The 16,690-nt window shown below is 37.2% G+C and overlaps 1 protein-coding gene across 1 annotated transcript; it reads right to left on the bottom strand.

Moving 5' to 3' along the window:
* Window positions 1-3,858: 3,858 nt before the first annotated feature.
* Window positions 3,859-14,593, bottom strand: LOC121390547. The gene is made up of 6 exons (XM_041522387.1): window positions 14,372-14,593; window positions 10,158-10,240; window positions 8,480-8,628; window positions 5,939-6,091; window positions 5,011-5,048; window positions 3,859-4,184 (listed from the first exon to the last, which is right to left on the bottom strand). Exons 2-6 carry the CDS (start codon window positions 10,226-10,228, stop codon window positions 4,086-4,088), a joined length of 510 nt encoding a protein of 169 aa, XP_041378321.1. The 5' UTR covers window positions 10,229-10,240; window positions 14,372-14,593; the 3' UTR covers window positions 3,859-4,085.
* Between the last annotated feature and the right edge of the window lie 2,097 nt (window positions 14,594-16,690).

Raw genomic sequence — 16,690 nt, forward strand, 5'->3', positions numbered from 1 at the left:
TATAACCATAAAATTTATAGGTCATTATAAAAATTAATTCCTTTTCAAATTCCTGGGGACTAATTCATTAAACTCTCGCAACTTTGCGATTTTATCCAGGACGGTGACTTATTGGTTAGTTGTTAGTGGCTACTAGGTTATCGCTATTGTACCTCCTCATTGGGCGGTTAAAACTCACCTGAGTGGGACGCAGAATGGTGAATGTTGATGATTTAAAGTTTAATATGTCTTCTTTTTATAGTACTGTACAAAGTGAAGGTTAATGGAAAATGGTACTCGTCTTCTAACTCATTCATATTACAAAAGAATAATTACGATTATTGTACTGACCTGTTTCTACAGAGATAATACACATAATATTATACAATATTCTATATACATTAATTTATTCTTCTTTCTTTCCATTTTTTTTCTTTCATCCATTCACACATAAATCAACCTATTCATTCGTTCATTTGTTAGTTCGATCTGTCTGAACCTCTTTATTTATAAGGACTAAATACTAAAAACTGCTGCATAACGTTATATGGCGTCACCTAATTTACATATTTTGAATAAAAGAGTGATTTTTCGGCGCATTTGATTCGTAGACCCTGAAAATATTGGTGTATACCCCACTTATTTGACCCTATCTCATATATTCATGAAGATATCAACGGAAAACTGGATTTCGATAATGGTGGACTTAATTTGCATATTACCTACGAATCAAATGCATATTATGCAAATTGCCCAAAGTTGCTTGACAATGTTCTTGTTTAGAATCCTTAAACGATATAAGAACTGTTTTTTGTGTGTTTTTTAAACTTTGGAGGAATTCTACTCCAAGGTTATCTAGGCTACTGCTGGACTAAAACACTACTTTCCTATAAGCTTGCCAGATTTCAAATTGATTTTTACTTTTAAATTACATAAACACGTAAACTGTCTAAGGCGAGTGTGGATGCTGATAGGCGGTGAAAAGGAAAGTAATTTTTATTTATCGACACCTCAGCACATTATAAACTACGGTTATTTGGTCAAAAGAGAAAACGACTCCAACAAAACCCTACTGCCGCCACAAAGCCTACTAACAATAAATCAACAGAGCATCTCTCCCATAGACGGGACGGCACGTACCACAATCTTTAACGTTTCAGTCATATGACGCTGGTTGAGACGAGGAAGAAACCGATCCTACGACCCATCGCACCTCAAGCGATCGCTTTACCACTGAGCTACATCCTGTTCCTTTTACTGTGTCGAGGCAGGTGCGCGATCGATCTCAGTCAGCAGAGCGCTCGCCTGAAATGCTTGCGTCGTAGGGTCGAACCACCTTTGTGCACCCATCCAACTGATTGTATTTCCCCCCGTTTCAAACAGTGCCCCACGACTCACAGGGGATAACCGCATGCGGATAACTGTAGTTACTTGCATCCAATATGGCGGAGGACTCACATGAAGAGTATTAATCAATGTGAATTTCCTTATTGCCAATAGAGCGTATCAGCAGTTGCTTTAGTATGAATGTATTTCGAATCAATGAACGAAGGATAAGTTGTGTCATTCGGCTGATAATGAAATCACATAGTTAGGCATGATGAAGGTAACTTCGAAGTGGTGATGTAGGTAACTCTCTAGTCAGCTTCTGATGAGATGTGGGTATCTGACAAAAGGGATGCGGGTAACTGCAATGATGAGCGTAACTGTAGGATGAGAGTATCTGCAGCAGTTATCTCTTCATAACTAATGGTCGCCATATGCGTCTAGAAACAATTGGTAAAACACATTATTCTTATGTTTTTCCCTTCATTTTCTTTTTCAGATTATTACATGTGCTATTTGTGCGATACATCCTCCGCCCGAGCCAATACTGTTTTAACACACCCCATCAAAATGTACACTGGGGCCATTCATATATTACGTAACGCTTGAGGGTGTTGATGGGTGTAGCGCCAAACGTTATGTGGCGTTACAAGAGGGAAAATAACGTCATGTCGTGGCTACTTCATTTAGCTATTTATCAATGAAACTTTGCATTCCTACCCAACACATCTATCAATGAAGTTTATACAACAATATTATAAATATATTCACAGCTAAACAAAATTATTAAAATATATATATTTTGTTAAATTATGCTGCTAACATTAATTATACAGCAAGTATGTTTCCGATTTAAAAATATGAATCGAAAGAACCATGTGCACACTTTTCGCATAACATCTATGCGGAGCTGTACTGTGCGGCACCTCTCGAAAGACGTATTTTCATATGTGAAGAGACGATAAATATCACATGTGTATCTCTTCCACCGATATGTAATAAAGGGGGGAGGGAGGGTCTCTAATTTTGATATAATAGCGTTACGTAATATTTCAACGGCCCCATGGTGAATAATTGGGGGGGGGGGGGGGGGGGCGGCGAGTGTTGCCTTTAATTTAATAACAAACATTATGGCGCAAAGGCAAGTTCGAGGGGGGTACCAAGGCAAACATTTCCTTCAAAAGAGTGGCACGAAGGCAACTTACTTTTTATCAAGTTTCTCAGAATTTAAAAAAAATTCATTTCACCTTATGATCTTGGACTCTAGCCTATGCAGTTCGTTGGATACGGATAGTGGGGTGATCAGTGGCGTAGGCAGGGGGGGGGGGGGGCAGAGGGCTTGGATGCCAGGTGCCCCCCCCCCCCCAATACAAAATCCTGCCTACGCCACTGGATACGGATGCCTTGATATGTGTGTGCTCGTCATGCATTTGTACTGAATGGACAGTAGCTCGAATGTCTTCTGGTCGCAGCCCGCGGTTACGACCAACACGCGCTCTGCAAGTCCACAGCTAATAACTACACAAATGGCAATGGCAAAACTAAGTTTAGTTGAAGCACTCATACCTAAAGACGTTGGACATTTGGCTGCCGACGAGCTAAGCTCTAGCGTGTTTTGTTTTGTTTTTGGTTGTTGTTTTTTGTGGGGTTTTTTGTTGTTGTTTTTTCTTTTGTTTCGTTTTGTTTTGTTTTTTATTCTCCCTTCATGAAGCCTCTGTATATGAATATCTCAAAAATGCACATTAAGAATGGAAATTCACATTGATTAATACTCATCATTTGCGTTCATTTTGGATGTGAGTAACTACAGTTACCCGCATGCAGTTATCCCCTGTGACGACTGGTATATCAAAGGCCGTAGTATGTGCTGTCATGTCTGTGTGAAAGTGCATATAAAATATTCCTGGATACTAATGGATAAATGTAGCCTTCTACTAAATCTACGGGTCAAAAATGTTTGCCATCCAATAGCCGATGGTTAATACATCAATGTACTCTAGTGATGTCGATAAACGAAACAAACTGTAACTTCATTTAATTGTGAAAGCACTGAGTTTTCTCTCTCACTATTTTTAATTTTCCTTTCCTTTCATTTCCCCTCCGCTCTTATTTCGATTATCTCAAAAGAGAAGAAATATAATTGGATGAATGAATGGGCGAATGGATGGATGGATGGATTTGAATGGATTGATGGATTGATGGAATGACGGGTGGGTGAATGTATGAAGGGATGGACTGATGAGGGAGTGAGTGGGTGGATGGATGGATAAACATATAGAAGTAACACAGTAATACGGTCAGACAGATATAATGACATACAGACATACATACAGATATATATATATATATATGTATATATGTATATATGTACATGTACATGTACATGTACATGTACATATATATATATATATATATATATATATATATATATATATATATAGAGAGAGAGAGAGAGAGAGAGAGAGAGAGAGAGAGAGAGAGAGAGAGAGAGAGAGAGAGAGAGAGAGAGAGATTAAATTGTACATTGTTAAACAAGAATTATTTGCTGTTGTAATATCTTTATTATACAAAATGTTTTTATTGTACAGCATATTAAACAGAAATATATTCTATGTTAAAAATAATTCTTTACTATTTAAATATCTTTATTTTACAAAATGTTTTTTTTTATATTGTACAAGAATTATTTACTATTGTAATGTCTTTATTATACAATTTGTCTTTAGTGTACGAGGTGTGCTTAAATTGTAGCTTCATCCATTTTAAAGTTTTTGACACAATTATTCGGCGAGGACCATTTCCCTCGTCTCGGCCTTGACCCTGTCACATAGAGGGTCCTCCCAGTTGACTGTGTTGTTGCAGTAGTCGACGGCGAGCCGCTGGAAACAGATGGACTAATTATTATACAGGAGGAATGACAGGTATACAACGTCAAAATAATAAATATTATCCACATGGTTCAACATAACCGAGTTAATAATAATCATACGAAGCACATGTGTACTAACAAGTGTAATTTTGGGAACTGACGTCATAACATGACGTTGCTTCCCCAGTCCAAACTCCGACCGTGCAAGTGAAATATTACGTCATTGTTTCCTTCTAGTTGTGGTTGAAATATTTTGAGACGATCATTGTTGTTAATTAAAGACAACAAAACAATAATAATATGAATAATTAAGAAACTATTACACTCGCGTGTGAGTCGTACTGATTTTTACGAAACTCGTGTCAGGATTCATGTATTACCTTCGCTCTCGCTCGGGCAATATAATAAAAAAAACATCCCTACACTCGTTCCGTAAAATCATTACGACACACAAGCTCGTTTAATGAGTCTATATATTAATATTTCACTATTCTGGCCCACATATTCCTTCGACACACACACACACACACACACACACACACACACACACACACACACACCCTCCCCTCCGTCTCTCTCTCTCTTTCTCTCTCTCTCTCTCTCTCTCTCTCTCTCTCTCTCTCTCTCTCTCTCTCTCTCTCTCTCTCTCTCGTTCTTTCTCGCTTTCTCTTTTCTCTTCCTCCACTTCTGTATGTATGTATGTATGTATGTATGTATGTCTCTCCTCTCTAATGCTACAGTAGCCAATCCAGTCTTCTCCGAATGGATCTTTTTAACGTGTGGACAGAACGAGACGGTTAACCAATGGACTACTTTGTTATTTTGTAAATACTTACGTCATACTGTCTTGCTTTGAACTCCTCTGTAGGAAAACCTACAAGAAAAAGACAACATGTGCATTAGTCCCACGCGGTATTTCTCCATTCAACTGATTGGGTTTGTTTTTGTTCCAACCAGTGCACCACAACTGGACAAAAGGCCGTGGTATGTGCTTTCCTGTCTGTGGGAAAGTGCATATAAAAGATCCCTGGCTAAATTAGGAAAAATGTAGCTTGTTTCCTCTGACTATGTGTTAGATTTACTAAATGTTTGACATCCAATAGCCGATGATTAATTAATCAATGTGCTCTAGTGGTTTCGTTAACAAAACAAACGTGTGTTTTTTTAGTTCCACGCGGTGTTCAATAAGCCTCTATGTTACACCAGTATCGTGATATACAGGAAATTTATGTATGTATTAACCAGGATGAATTTCGACAATACATACATGTATTTAAAACAATTAACGAACATGAATTGTAATTACATACCTAGAAATAGAACTGAGATGACAGCTTTTTGACAAAAATAATCAATGGTGGTAAAGCTATTTTTTCATGAACAAAGAAATCAAGAGACATACTTCTTAATCATTATAGGTTTTGTACAAGAGATGTGCATGCAACTGACCTTCAGTAATCCCGCTCCCTCATTTTTTAGTTATAAAAAGAGGTACACCGGCATTGCTCATACATTGTGTGGTTACATTTTTCAGTATCCACTGCTAATATTAATCCCAAAGATATTACACCTAAATGTTGACAGAGCGCTTCTAACGTTTACAGAAATATTTAATTTATTTGGTTTATAATAGCAACAAAATGCAGAAATATTTATATAGTACCGATATAGTGCCTATATAGTGCCTATATAGTGCCGATTATTCCTGTTAATTGTCTTGAAGTCTGTGTTCAGGTAAGAAGATGAAACATTGGTGTCACTCACTGATATTGGCAGTTGTATCAGTCAGGTCAATGTAACCGACTTTCCTTATGTCTATCCTGTTATCGAAAAACCAGCGAGTGTATCTCTCGGAATACCCATAGACACACCTCCAGTGGTACACCCACTCCCACTTCTGGACTTGGCACGGGTCATCTGTAGTAGTAGTAGTAGTAATAATAATAATAATAATAATAATAATAATAATAATTGTAATATTGTAATAGTAGTAGTAGTAGTAATAATAATAATAATAATAATAGTAGTAGTAGTAGTAGTAGTAGTAGTATATATATATATATGTATGTGTGTGTGTGTGTGTGTGTGTGTGTGTGTGTGTGTGTGTGTGTGTGTGTGTGTGTGTGCGTGAATTATTACCAGAGTATTTTTCGGTATCGTCAATATCATATATTAGGAATACAAATTGTATTATGCGAGCCTCTGGCGAGCGTAATACATTATTTTTATTCCTAATATGCGATATTGACGATACCGAAACACACACGGGTAATAATCTCTTTATCATATATAATCTCAAGCTTAATACCACGTGTTTTTGTAAACTATATACGCAACTTTAATTCCAGTCCGCTATTACTAGATATTGAATAGCCCGAGTACTCTGACTGTAAGAGAGCTAGACGGACATTTGGACATAAATATGCTCTCATTACAGTCAGAGACCAAGCTATGTATTTTTTTGGCAATTGCCGACAACCAAAACGTTGTCAAAGATTTCCGCTCTAATACCACAACAATCCTATGTTTGACGTGAAATACCTTTACATCGATCATTTTCGAGTTAATTGATTAAAAGAAATTCAGATATTAATCACTAATACACACACTATAGAACGAAACCCGACAGCACCCACATTCAGCTAAGCTTCGGCAAACTCCGGACAGCAGAATTCTAAGTTCGCCGACCTATATCGTGACGTTGCGTCACATGATCGCCCTCTCAGCCATTCCGTCATCCAGGGGCCGTCTCAAAACGACAAGTGCCCGACAATCACAAAAAACCCCAGAAGTTTGTTTTGTGTAACAACACCACTAGAGCACATTGATTTATTAATCATCGGCTATTGGATGTCAAATATTTGGTAATTTTATCAGTGTTAGAGAGGAAACCCGCTACATTTTATCATTAGTAGCAAGTGATCTTTTATAGGCCTATGCACTATCCCACAGACATGATAGCACATACCACGGCCTTTGATATGCCACAGTGGTACACATGTCAAACAGGCATACGACTCGTAGATCAAATACTTTTTTCACCTTGAGAAAACGGGAATGTAATATTGTGTGTGTGTGTGTGTGTGTGTGTGTGTGTGTGTACTACTCTGTCGCTTTGGTGATTGTCCACAGCCCAGTGGTAAAGCGCTCACTTGATGCGTTTTCGGTCTGGGATCGATCCCCGCCGGTGGGTCCATTGCGCTATTTCTCGCTTCACCCAGTGCACCACGACTGGTATATCAAAGGCCGTGGTATGTGCTATCCTGTCCATGGGATGGTGCATATAAAAGATCACTTGCTACTAATGATAAAATGTAGAGGGTTTCCTCAATAACACGGTGATAAAATTACCAAATATTTGACATCCAATAGCCGATGATTAATGAATCAACGTGCTGTAGTGGTGTCGTTACACAAAACAAACTTTTTTTGGGTGATTGTCGGGCATTTGTCGTTTTGAGACGGCCCCTGGAAGACGGAATGGCTGAGTGGGCGATCATGTGACGCATCGTCACGATATAGGTCGGCGAACTTAGAATCTGCTGTCCGGAGTTTGCCGAAGCTTAGCTGAATGTGGGTGCTGTCGGGTTTCTTTCTGTAGTGTGTGTATTAGTGATTAATATCTGAATTTCTTTTAATCAATCAACTCGAAAATAATCGATGTAAAGGTATTTCACGTCAAACATAGGATTGTTGTGGTATTAGAGCGGAAATCTTTGACAACTTTTTGGTTGTCGGCAATTGCCAAAAAAATACATACAGGGCCGTAGCTAGCGGGGGGGGGGGGGGGGAGGGGCAAAATCCGGAAAGCAGTATAGAAACTTAAAGAAAATTATCTTCTTAACTGTTTAAGGCGTTTTAGACTATTAACTACTCAGTTGCCCCCCCCCCCCCCAAAAAAAAAAAAAAAAAAAATATCCTAGCTACGGCCCTGACATAGCTTGGTCTCTGACTATAATGAGAGCGTATTTTATGTCCAAATATCCGTCTAGCTCTCTTACAGTCAGAATACTCGGGATAGATATTGAAATGACGTAAAACTTGAATGACGTCATTTTAGATGGGGTTTTTGGTTTGTTTTCTGAACGCTGAACAGCTTTCAGTATAAAGTTGGTATTGAAATCTTTTTGAATGATGACTATGAATGCATACGTCAGTTATAGAATGTCATCGTAGTACATTTGCTTAAATGTTAATAAACGTAGTGCCGTGACCTCGATTAATTTACATCTAATTTGCAAAGTTATAAAATTCTGAAAGTACATGTACATCAGTAAAGATAAGTAGATTACTGAAATGTCTTACTGTCGTAGTCGTATTCCATGAGATCAATCATAAAGTCTTTCTGGTCAATGACCTCGTCGTCGTTTCTAATGTTGTTAAACATCGCCAGTTTGACGACCCCTCGGAGAGTTTTAGGGGGGTTGCATCCCCACATCGGATACACAAGGTCCCTGAAAAAGTGCCATGCAATAAACACAAGCATTAAATTCCATCCAGAATTAATTGTAAAGTTTTTGAAACATTTTGACTTCTATACAAAGTTTTAAGGTTTACTAACCTCGATTTTATGTATTGTATTATACTTTTCCCCACAGCTCCTTACACTGTGGTTTTACATAAATATATATAAATAATATTTTCATATACCCAATAGCCGATGTGTATTTTTGTGCTGGGGTATCGTTAAACATTCATTCATTCATTCATTCATTCATAAACACAAGCAATTACAAGACGGCCACGGTGGGTGGGGCAGTTAGATAGTAATTTTCTTTCATGGGGGGGGGGGGGGGGGAGGCAATGCTTTAATCTTGAGAGTTAGGGAGTGGTGTCACTATCCCCCCACGCTTCCGACGCCCATGACAAATGTATGTGTTTCGTTTCCTATATGCATTGAAAATCAACATGGTTCCATCTATTTTGAATTTGCAGTAATATTTTAAATCTAAGGGAGCGGGGGCGAATATGAACATAGCGGACCACTTTTGTATCCATTGTCTCTGGACACCTGTATGAATAGCTTAATAATGTACTGTAAACAACTGTTTTAGCCCCAAGCCTACGTCCTTGTGTAAATCATGTTTCACCAACAATCATGTTTACAGACGAAAACCAAGTATATAATGAACAGACATCGTATAACGTTGGTTGTGACAATAGTCAACATGCTAATCTTAAAAATATCATTTTAAATAAATGTTATGATCAAATAAATAAATTTTGTGTTAATAGGCAACGCTATTGTTATAATGACATCTTCATACATTGGTGGATTTTCAACTCTGACAACACACACACGTTGTTGTTGTGTCTTCGTTTACATCAGTGATCAGTGCCACATACACCACAGTATAATTCTAATAGGTAATACGTGTTATAAATAATGATCCGACAATAAACTTATACTGTTTGAATATATATATATATATATATATATGTATATATATATATATATATATATATATATATATATATATATATATATATATATATATATATATATATATATGTATGTATATATATATATATATGTATGTATATATATATATATATGTATGTATATATATATATATATATATGTATGTATATATATATATATATATATATATATATATATATATATATATATATATATATATATATATATATATATATATATATATATTCATTAGGCCTAATAAAACAAAATTGTCTGTCTAGAGTATTAGTAACAAAACATTTGAAAAACCCAATAAGCACAACCCCCCAGAACCCCCAACCCCCCCAAAAAACCCAACCCCCCAAAAAACAAAAAAACATTGTCAACAATCGGTATAAATAATGTAGATAATAAAGTATATATAAAATAATAATAATATAATAAAAATTATAACTATATTTGAAATTGAAATTTCTTGAAAAACATTTTTGAAATGTTTAACCATTTTCAAATAAACGAAACCCCTAAATTCAGTAGTCTTGATATTCTGATGCTACTTACGACCATGATCCTTGAAATCCAGAAGACGACGCGACGACGGCGGCCAGGATTAGTAGAACCAGCGACTTCATCACGGCAGCAAGCTCAAAACAATAATAATAATTTAAAAAATGTGCAGCAGAAGTGTTTGTCAAAACTTCACTTGTACAGAGATGCAATTTGAACTATGAAAACTGTATTAAGTACCATGGATAAAAAATCACTTTATAGATAAATCAATAAAGACTAAGTGATGACAACATATGTTTTTATTTATTTTTTATTTTATAGATAAATCACTAGCTAAAAAAAAAAGAAAGAAAGAAAGAAAAAAAAAAACCCAGGTAATGATATCACAGCAATGATATTACAGTGAAACCCCTTTAAACCGGACACCCTCGGGACAAAGTAAAAGTCCGGTTTTAGAGGTATCCGGTTTAGAAAGGTTCTTTTCTGCACATATATTTAAAAGGGACCATAAAAAACGTCCGGTTTTGAGAGAATTCCGGTTTACAGAGGGTCCGGTACGTATCATGTGTGTGTGTGTGGTGTGTGGTGTGTGTGTGTGTGTTTTGTGTTTTATTTATAATCATTATGCACTATGTAAACGACTACGTATAACATGTAATCATTAGGTACCATGGCAATGACATCATTGTGTTTCACGCCTTGTAATCATCAGGTACCATGGCAATAACATCATTGTGTTTCACGCCTTGTGATCATCAGGTATGATGGCAATGACATCATTGTGTTTCACGCCTTGTAATCATCAGGTACCATTACAATGACATCATCGTGTTTCACGCCTTGTAATCATCAGGTACCATGGCAATGACATCATTGTGTTTCACGCCTTGTAATCATCAGGTACCATTACAATGACATCATTGTGTTTCACGCCTTGTAATCATCAGGTACCATTACAATGACATCATTGTGTTTCACGCCTTGTAATCATCAGGTACCATGGCAATGACATCATTGTGTTTCACGCCTTGTAATCATCAGGTACCATTACAATGACATCATTGTGTTTCACGCCTTGTAATCATCAGGTACCATGGCAATGACATCATTGTGTTTCACGCCTTGTAATCATCAGGTACCATTACAATGACATCATTGTGTTTCACGCCTTGTGATCATCAGGCACCATGGCAATGACATCATTGTGTTTCACGCCTTGTGATCATCAGGTACCATTACAATGACATCATTGTGTTTCACGCCTTGTAATCATCAGGTACCATTACAATGACATCATTGTGTTTCACGCCTTGTAATCATCAGGTACCATGGCAATGACATCATTGTGTTTCACGCCTTGTGATCATCAGGTACCATTACAATGACATCATTGTGTTTCACGCGTTGTAATCATCAGGTACCATGGCAATGACATCATTGTGTTTCACGCCTTGTGATCATCAGGTATCATGGCAATGACATCATTGTGTTTCACGCCTTGTGATCATCAGGTACCATTACAATGACATCATCGTGTTTCACGCCTTGTAATCATCAGGTACCATTACAATGACATCATCGTGTTTCACGCCTTGTAATCATCAGGTACCATGGCAATGACATCATCGTGTTTCACGCCTTGTGATCATCAGGTACCATTACAATGACATCATTGTGTTTCACGCGTTGTAATCATCAGATACCATGGCAATGACATCATTGTGTTTCACGCCTTGTAATCATCAGGTACCATTACAATGACATCATTGTGTTTCACGCCTTGTGATCATCAGGTACCATGGCAATGACATCATTGTGTTTCACGCCTTGTGATCATCAGGTACCATTACAATGACATCATTGTGTTTCACGCCTTGTAATCATCAGGTACCATTACAATGACATCATTGTGTTTCACGCCTTGTAATCATCAGGTACCATGGCAATGACATCATTGTGTTTCACGCCTTGTGATCATCAGGTACCATTACAATGACATCATTGTGTTTCACGCCTTGTAATCATCAGGTACCATGGCAATGACATCATTGTGTTTCACGCCTTGTGATCATCAGGTATCATGGCAATGACATCATTGTGTTTCACGCCTTGTGATCATCAGGTACCATTACAATGACATCATCGTGTTTCACGCCTTGTAATCATCAGGTACCATTACAATGACATCATCGTGTTTCACGCCTTGTAATCATCAGGTACCATGGCAATGACATCATTGTGTTTCACGCCTTGTGATCATCAGGTACCATTACAATGACATCATTGTGTTTCACGCCTTGTAATCATCAGATACCATGGCAATGACATCATTGTGTTTCACGCCTTGTAATCATCAGGTACCATGGCAATGACATCATTGTGTTTCATGCCTTGTGATCATCAGGTACCATGGCAATGACATCATTGTGTTTCACGCCTTGTGATCATCAGGTACCATTACAATGACATCATCGTGTTTCACGCCTTGTGATCATCAGGTACCATGGCAATGACATCATTGTGTTTCACGCCTTGTGATCATCAGGTACCATTACAATGACATCATTGTGTTTCACGCGTTGTAATCATCAGGTACCATGGCAATGACATCATTGTGTTTCACGCCTTGTGATCATCAGGTACCATGGCAATGACATCATTGTGTTTCACGCATTGTGTTTCACGCGTTGTGATCATCAGGTACCATGGCAATGACATCATCGTGTTTCACGCCTTGTGATCATCAGGTACCATTACAATGACATCATCGTGTTTCACGCCTTGTAATCATCAGGTACCATGGCAATGACATCATTGTGTTTCACGCATTGTGTTTCACGCGTTGTGATCATCAGGTACCATGGCAATGACATCATCGTGTTTCACGCCTTGTGATCATCAGGTACCATGGCAATGACATCATCGTGTTTCACGCCTTGTAATCATCAGGTACCATGGCAATGACATCATTGTGTTTCACGCATTGTGTTTCACGCGTTGTGATCATCAGGTATCATGGCAATGACATCATTGTGTTTCACGCCTTGTGATCATCAGGTACCATTACAATGACATCATCGTGTTTCACGCCTTGTAATCATCAGGTACCATGGCAATGACATCATTGTGTTTCACGCATTGTGTTTCACGCGTTGTGATCATCAGGTATCATGGCAATGACATCATTGTGTTTCACGCCTTGTGATCATCAGGTACCATTACAATGACATCATCGTGTTTCACGCGTTGTGATCATCAGGTATCATGGCAATGACATCATTGTGTTTCACGCCTTGTGATCATCAGGTACCATTACAATGACATCATCGTGTTTCACGCCTTGTAATCATCAGGTACCATGGCAATGACATCATTGTGTTTCACGCATTGTGTTTCACGCGTTGTGATCATCAGGTATCATGGCAATGACATCATTGTGTTTCACGCGTTGTGATCATCAGGTATCATGGCAATGACATCATTGTGTTTCACGCGTTGTGATCATCAGGTATGATGGCAATGACATCATTGTGTTTCACGCGTTTTGATCATCAGGTACCATGGCAATGACATCATTGTGTTTCACGCCTTGTGATCATTTTGCATAAAGTTTGTTTTGTTTCAAAACGACACCACTAGATTACATCTATTTATTAATCATCAGCTTTTGGTGTTCTAACTTAGTGTTAGAGGAAACCCGTTATATTTTTACAGTGGCAACTACTGATCTTTTATATGTATTTTCCCACAGACAAGACACCATATACCACGGCCTTTGATACACCAATCGTGAGACACTGGCTCAGACGCGGGTACAATCAATCAGAGAACGGATTCTCCGAGATTCGATCCTACGACCCCAAACCTCGATCAGGCGAGCATTATATACAATACATATGGTAATGATATCACTACCTACCATGCGTTTTAATAGAAGTTACATTAATTAATTTAATTAATTGCCTCAGTAAAGACTAAGTATAATGGATAATAAGTAAAGGTGTACGATAACATATAAATCACTACATAGTATGGAAAAATAAACATTTCATAAATGTGTATTTAAAAAATATTTTAAAAAGATGTATTTAAATTAGTTCCCCCATATGTTTTATATTTACGTTTTGTCATAGATATTATCAAGCACAACACAATTAAATGATAAGGTGTTTAATATTTGCTCCAACAAGAGCGATTTGTTTACTGCTATACAACGACTAGAATATACTAGTGTACCGCTTACAGCTAGAGACAGAAAAACTCACCAGTCGAGCGCCAGTCGATGTTAAGAATGAAATGATATTTTCCCGACAACAAGCTCTGACTGTGCGCGCATACACCGAACTCTACCGGTCTACAGTTGTTCAGAACTAACTATGTGCTTAGGCGTAGATTTTTTGTAAAGAGATTCGGACAAAGGTCACATTATTTTGGAAGTTTTATGAATGAAAGAATAAATAGATAGGTCGATGGACGAATGAATGAATGAATGGATGGATGGATGAATGGATGAATATATGTATGCATGTATAGATGGATATATGTATGGATGAATGGATGGATGAATGAATAAATGAATAGATGGATCGATGGATGAACGAATAAATAAATGAGGGACATAAATTTGATAATAACTGGTACCGAGTTTGTTATTCTGTTTATTACACCCAACTATTTGGGTTTTTTAAAAAGCCTTTATTTTCGATATAGCCTACATCGGCTACACGTCCATGTATATAAAAACAACTCGAACTACTTTACTGTAGGGTATTGCTTTGAATTTGTGGTTGAAATATTTCAATTGTTGATATAATCTGAAAATTACGTTTACCACACTGACACCATTACTGTTATTAGATTCTTTATTATTCTTAATACAAATAAATTCTGTATAAGAGCAGACTAGTGTAATTTCTACAAAAATGGCATACGCAGTAATACAATTTTGTTTTCTCTTTCCAGGCCTCTGAGATTTTTTTCTTCATATATAGAGGATAATAAACGAGTTACCAGTTATTATCAAATTTATGTCCAGAGTGGAATTATTTTCTTTTGACACGAGCTTTAGCGAGTGACAAGTGAAAATTATTACACGAGGGACATACATTTCATAATAACTGGTACCGAGTTTGTTATTCTATTTATTACCCCAACTATTTGATTTTTTTTAAAAGTCTTTATTTTCGAAATAGCCCACATCGGCTACACGTCCATGTATATAGAAACGACTCGAACTACTTTACTGTTGGGTATTGCTTTAACTTTGTATTTTATTCACGGTTCACAGATCATTTTCAAAACCCAAAGTTCTCTATATTCTGTAAAAAAAAAAAATATATATAATAAATTGCATTACAAGTTTAACAATGAAACCAGAAAGACGTAAACGCAGATGCTTTAAACTACGTGACGTCATTGTGTGTGCTTTGCCAAATCGCGATGACGTCATATTTAGTACCGGCAAGGTGATTGGTTTGTTGGCGTCAAATCGTGCAATAGTAGTGTACGTTAAACCAATGCATGCTAATTTCTCAGTGAGAAATTATGATTTTTATTTTCCCCGTTATGAGTGCCTGCTGGGGTAATAAATTTTATTAAGATCATGTAAATCATGTTATAAATTGAAGATGAGATAAACTTTATTGCATATAAATATTCCACATATGGAACTGGATGCAAAACATGTATGCTATTTACAACATATATTTGTACAAGCATGAGCTGACACAATGCACCTACACAAGCAGGATCCTGGTTTTGCATAAAATAAATTCCTAATGCATACACATCATTTTAAATGTGTTATTATGCATGGATTATTATTTTTTTGTTATGCGAGAATGAAAAATTGATTACGCAAAACGAGGCATGCGTGATCATCCGAACCCTCCGAACCCCTAGCCTACGCCCCTACACGTATGGTTCATGTAAATTCGGTAGAACGCGAATTACATTTTAGTCCTAATCAATAATTCATTATAGCTACTTGCATGGAGTGATTTGTTTTAAAATGAATGAATGAATGAATGAATGTTTAACGACACCCCAGCACGAAAAATACATCGGCTATTGGGTGTCAAACTATGGTAATGCAAATAAATAAAGTGATGATCAACATCAATATAAAAATTCAAGACTTAAAACAAAAACAGTGTAAAGAACTGTGCAAAAACACAAATATCACAGAATTTTACGGATACTGAATTTTACTCAAAACTTCAATTTTGTGCTGTATTAGCCATTCTCAAAGAGAATGTTACACCCCTGCACCACGGTGAGGTTACAGCACACGCAGGGGTGATTTGTTTTAATGCTACCGCATACAGAAATACATATTACACACATGCACGCACGCACGCGTGTGTGTGTGTGTGTGTGTATCGGGGTTTCTAGAATGTGGTAGCCCCACTCCGATGGCTAGTGATATTCAGTATTGGGCTAGTAAATAACTACTATTGCCATGCCCGCAAATGCTGCATTTAAGTCTATTTTGTAAATATGAATGTTCTGCCCCAACCCCAACCCCAATCTGAGTGTTTTTAATCGCTATCTTCCTCTTTAGGTGACATATCTGAGTATTACTA

The sequence above is a fragment of the Gigantopelta aegis genome, chromosome 3 (assembly GCF_016097555.1).
Source record: "Gigantopelta aegis isolate Gae_Host chromosome 3, Gae_host_genome, whole genome shotgun sequence".
Lineage (NCBI taxonomy): Eukaryota > Metazoa > Mollusca > Gastropoda > Neomphalida > Peltospiridae > Gigantopelta > Gigantopelta aegis.